Source organism: Macrobrachium rosenbergii, chromosome 4 (assembly GCF_040412425.1).
Source record: "Macrobrachium rosenbergii isolate ZJJX-2024 chromosome 4, ASM4041242v1, whole genome shotgun sequence".
Lineage (NCBI taxonomy): Eukaryota > Metazoa > Arthropoda > Malacostraca > Decapoda > Palaemonidae > Macrobrachium > Macrobrachium rosenbergii.
Window position 1 is genome coordinate 80,744,886 of NC_089744.1, and position 5,634 is coordinate 80,750,519.

General features: G+C 39.2%; 1 protein-coding gene across 1 annotated transcript; it reads left to right on the forward strand.

Moving 5' to 3' along the window:
* Positions 1–2,334: 2,334 nt before the first annotated feature.
* msl-2 (male-specific lethal 2) lies at positions 2,335–5,634 on the forward strand. The gene has a single exon (XM_067099882.1). The coding sequence runs from the start codon at positions 2,694–2,696 to the stop codon at positions 4,593–4,595; it is 1,902 nt and encodes a 633-aa protein (XP_066955983.1). The 5' UTR covers positions 2,335–2,693; the 3' UTR covers positions 4,596–5,634.

Here is a 5,634-nt window from a genome sequence, read left to right on the forward strand (position 1 = left end):
TACCTCGTTCCGTGTTTGCCACCTGAATGGATCATATCTCGGGTAAGAATTTGTAAAGGTTCTCAAAGCTGTGACCATCACAATGAAGTTACTCATGTTAACCTTTTTAAATAGTTTTAATCATTTCTTTAGCCGGTTTAGCAACATCTGCATTGAATGTCGGTGTTTTATTAATGAATGCAGAGTGTTGTAATGCAGAACACTAACGAAAAAGCCGTTCACAAGGTTTGCTCAAGTTGAATTCTCTGTTTAGTTTTAATCATTTCTTTAGTCGATAGAGCAACATTTGCATTGAATGCGTGTTTGCTTAATGAATGTAGAGTACTGGAATACAGACTACTAATGAGAAAACTTTTAAAGAAGAATACAAAAACATGATGAAGACTTACTTTGCAGATTTATCAATGAGTACCCAGTACATGGCATGGCCAGTACTTGAGTTAAAGTAGATGTATTTGATCATTAGTCCATCATGATGCTATAGATTAGGTTTCTGTGCGTTAATCTGATGTATGTATAAGACTAATCGTGATATAATTTACACACACAAAACATACATATGCATGCATAAGTGTGTGATCAGAGCTGAATACACTATCTGTAATAGTAACCAAATCAAATTTAGGCCATCCCCTAGTTTAGGGCAAAATCAATTTTGATGTGATCCTCCAAATTATAACCCAGTCAATTATTAGAACTAATCACCTTGCTAGGAGCACAGAACAGGAACGCAAAATGAAAATTCAATATCACATGATGACACATACTATTCTGTCTTCCTCTCTATTACAATATTAAGAACCTCCTAAAATTTTCATTGATTGGCTTATGAAATTTAGGCTGTCACGCCAAAAGCTGGAGCACTTTTGGCCATTCAGCATTTAATACAATGACAAGAGGGAGCTGGAGCAGTTGGACAGCAAGGTACAGAGATCCAGAAAATAAAGGACACAAAGTACAAGGATCTAAGGATGGAACTGGGAGAAAACTCCAGCATTGCACTAAGAAGTAGAAGTTAGAGGCTGGACTGCAAGAAAGAAAGGAAGCAGGAATCAGGATAAGACTACAAAGTGGGTGTGGCTTGGAGCCAAAAGGATGCTGCAGACAACCTTTAGTAATGCCTACGGTGCACCACTTCCAGCATTTTGTATTTCACAGATGCAAAAGAAAATCGGATAACGGCGAGAGCTGTCTGAAGAATTTCGTCGTTTCCTTGTCCTTGCTTTGATGTTTTGACTTTGAAACCCATTTGTAAACAAACTTTTGCTCTATATCTTCCCCTAAGGAGAAACTCTCGTCTTGTTCTCTTGACACACACACATACATATATATACATTATATATATATATATATATATATATATATATATATATATATATATATATATATATACATACATACATACATACATACAGTATATTCACAACTGGCCAAATATATGAAAAAAGTAAGAACAGAAAGTGTTTTATTTCAGGAAGTATCTGTACCCAATTTTAAACGATAAATTTTGTAGCATGCAAGGGCAACATATATATACAAGAAATTCTGAAGCTGCAAGCAATGGGGAGATAAATGGTTCAGCAAGTTCTGGCTAAACCCATAAGGGACGAAGTGTCCATAACGGTGTAGTCAATTTATTTAGCTTCCAGGACCCTTGTGGTAGATTCATATTGATGTTGGATGTTGGTAGCGAAGGATGTCCTTCACATCCAAGAAGTGCAGAAGCGTTTGCAAGACAGAGGGGAATGATGCATTGTGTGTGTAGGGGATCAAAGTGATGCTAATGCGCCTCCTGTGTGGGTTTACAAAGTAGCTAATGTTGTGGAAGTTTCTGCACTGGAGGTTCTTTAAACTAGTCTTCCTTATATTTATATATATATATATATATATATATATATATATATATATATATATATATATTTATATATATATGTGTGTTTGTGGGGGTTGTGGGCGGGCGCGCGCGTGGACATTCAGAAACGCAGGTCCCGCAGATACACATTTTACATTTCAAAATGCACAACCACAGCTTAAAATCCAAAATGAGCACGATTAAGCTCGAGTGATTGGAGGAGCCTTCCACAAATACAAATGTTAAAACTGAATACAAAAGGCAGCTAATTACAGAGGTGTCATACCGTTTTCCTATCCTGTATGCCATTGGATAATTCAAAAACTTTCTTATCTTACAAAGTTTGACACCAAACGCGATGAACCATAACTTTGTGCTTATGCCTTATATCGCAAACGGTGGAAATTGGAATGAAAGAAATATTTTGATCAAATGCCACATAATCCCAAGCAGAGGCAGCGAATTCCGTCTCATCATGTCCACCCTTCCGATGCTCTTCTGTTTCGGATCCCCTTTTCCCCACCTATAAGGGACATTGTTTACCTTTGTTTTGTTTACAAGGCTGAGACCTGGCGAAGATGCTACTAATTCGTGTTTGAAATGTCGCTGCCATAATTATTGGATGTCGGTGGTGAATACATAAAGAGAAGGATTCGGGAGAGACAAACAGGATGCCGAGAGTCACCGAAGACCGTAAATAGGTTCGTTCGGTTCGGGGAAGGAAAAGACATTTTGGTTGCTCCTAAGGAAGGCGGACCTTAATAAGCCCGAAAGCCCTTTCGCAAGCCCTTTTTAATTGCGGGAGAAGGATGGTGGTAGGTCCAGTGACAGCCAGTGCACCATGAATGCCACCAACTTGTACGTGACCACCTGTCGACTGGTGATGCACGCGCAGCCAGAGAACCGCGACACATGGCTCGAGCTGTACAAGTTGTTGCCGTACTTGCGTCAGTCCCTGTCGTGCACAGTGTGTGGCAAGTTGCTCGTTGAGCCCTACACGCCGACGGAGACGACCTGTCAACACCATGTGTGCAAGAAGTGCTTAGGGGGCAAGAAGCGCTTGAAGCCCACCTGCAGTTGGTGCAAAGACTACGACATGTATGTGGACAATGCCCAGATCAAACTTTTGCTCCAGTGCTACAGAAAACTCTGCGAATATATTAAATTTACTCCTATATACTGTAAGCTAAATCCGATATATAACAATGGAGGCCAGTTGAGTTTAATTGAAATGATTGACGAAGCCGTTGGGAAAACTAACAATAATAAGTGTGAGGAAATTAATAGCATTCATTGTGATGATTACGAAAGTGATACGAAGGAAAACATATTGACGGACATAAGTAACGAGACCATTTCTGTGGATGATACACACAAAGAAAATACACTTTTTGGTAACGGTACAAATGAGACAGAGGTTTCCTTGCCTGAGGCGAGTGAACCTAGTAAAGAACTTTTATTGCCAGAAACCAGTGTTAGTGAAGTGAACATTGCTGTCTCCCCCATCATACCTTCTCACAGTGAGTGTAAGCAAGAGGTCAGACCTCCGCCAGCGCCAATACAAACTATACCTACGCCACATGTTTCTTTGGTGCCCTCTTCAGTAAGTTTAGGAGTGGTTCAAGGTCCAACTCAGCCGACATGTACAGCTGTGCCCTCACCAGTATCCTCATCAACCACTGGTTCTTTGAGTGCTGTAAAAACTGCTGTTCCTACTCAAACACCTATTTTGCCTGTACAGCATCACCATTATTCTTCCCAGGTAATACCAACAACTTTGGCGGCTCTACCGAGTGGCACCTCAGGGTGTGGTTTTGCACCGGGAACCATTTTCTCTAGTACAAAAGGTCTTGTTACACATAGTGTCGTAGGAGACATGCCATCCTATCCACCAAAACATAACAATTCACCCGTAAATAATGGTTCGTCCTCAATGTATTCTGTCATGTATGCAGATGGAGATAGTACAAAAATAACTATCAAAAGAAAGCCACCAGGAATGGATGCTACAGCGGCATGCACCAATAAGAGTATTGGTATTCCAGTAGAGCCAGAAGCAGCCATTCCAGACCAAGATTTAATAAAGAAGCCAAAACCAAAACCCAAGCCAAAGCCAAAACGAAAGGGGTGTCGCTGTGGCAATGCAACACCTACGCCGGGAAAACTAACCTGTTGTGGTCAGCGTTGTCCTTGTTATGTGGAGGCCAAAGCATGTATAGAATGCAGATGTAGAGGCTGTAGGAATCCTCATCGTCCTGGTGGTAAAAAGGTGCGACCAGTAATCCCTCAGTTAGCAAACATTCAAATTCACCAAGTCCAACCAGTCCATGGGCGCAGTAGTAGTACAGCCTCTATGACAACCACTACCCCAACTGCAACAACTACTAGTACTGCAAATACAAATTTGATACCCACCAGTATATCATCTCCTGCTATTGCAAACACATCTTTGCCACAAACAATACGTGCTGTTCAAGCCATGCATGCTGTTCAAGCTGTACATGGTGTAAATACGACTGTACAGGCCATGGCTGGTGGAGTCCATCAGTTGATTGCATTAGGAGGAGGGGTTGTACAGACTGGACCTTTGTCACCAGGTCTGGGAGTTCATCCTGTTTCTGGCCTTGCTATGAAACCTGTCAGCCTAGCATTAACTTCGGTGCCAGCACAACTCCTCATCAACGACGATAGATCAACATCAGCTAGTACATCGGATAACAGTGATGTAGACGTTGATATATAGCATAGATAGAAGCAGTTGTTGTGGCATTGGAACAATACCTAAAATTCAGGACAGTATTTACGTGAAAAAACTTAATATTTTTGCATAAGTTTTTTGCAACTACCTAAAATGACCCTGATCCTCACAAAGCAATTCTGTTTCAGGAATATGAAGCTCAGTATAGTGTGGGTCTAAAGTTTTGGGAGAGACAAATAAACCTGAAAAACATAAGCTTTTATACCTGACAGTATTTATTCCCCACATTCCTGTATTGTAAAGTGACAGCAATTATTGGTTTTTAATTTTAGAGATCTGCTATCAGCAATTGGACAAGATGAGCCATGCAAATTTATTTTAGCTTATTCTTAAAATCTGTAGAATTTATTTTTTATTGGTACAGTACTCATGCATACACAGTAGTTTAACACTGTATGAGTAATGCAGTGCCATTGTAGCTACTATAAATTACAGTGTAAGACAGTGTTTAAGTTTAGAATTTTGAAATTACTTATAATGAAGTCCAAAACAACAAAAAGATGCATATAAATTTCATATTTTCTTGATAATGCATTTGATACTGTCTTGTTTAAGGTGAAACAGCTCTTTAATTTTGAAAATGATAGATTTGGGTAATGTACTTTATATCTCACAAGTATCTCAGGTCTTGCTGTTGTATCTAGTAATTTAGATATTAACTTTTGTCATGTATTTCAATTCAGGTTATTTGAAGTAGCCTACCATCATTTTTAATTTAATGCCTGGAAAGTAATATATCTTGTTTATGCACTGTAAGTTATCATCTAATGATGCTTATGGGGTTCCTCATTGGAAATAAAAGAAGAAAGTGCTTGTGAGTCTTCCGTAATACAGTGCTCCGAATAACAATGCTTTTTTCAATATATTTCAAACTCTAGAACCTCTAGAACATGAAAATAAGATGTGTTTCTTTTCAGACATTCTTCCTGACACGTTAAATTATTTTTGTAAAACTTCATTTATGAATGTCAGTGTTTTATTGATTGGCTCTGTCCAGTAAAAGCCTTTTATTGTTCTATAGAAA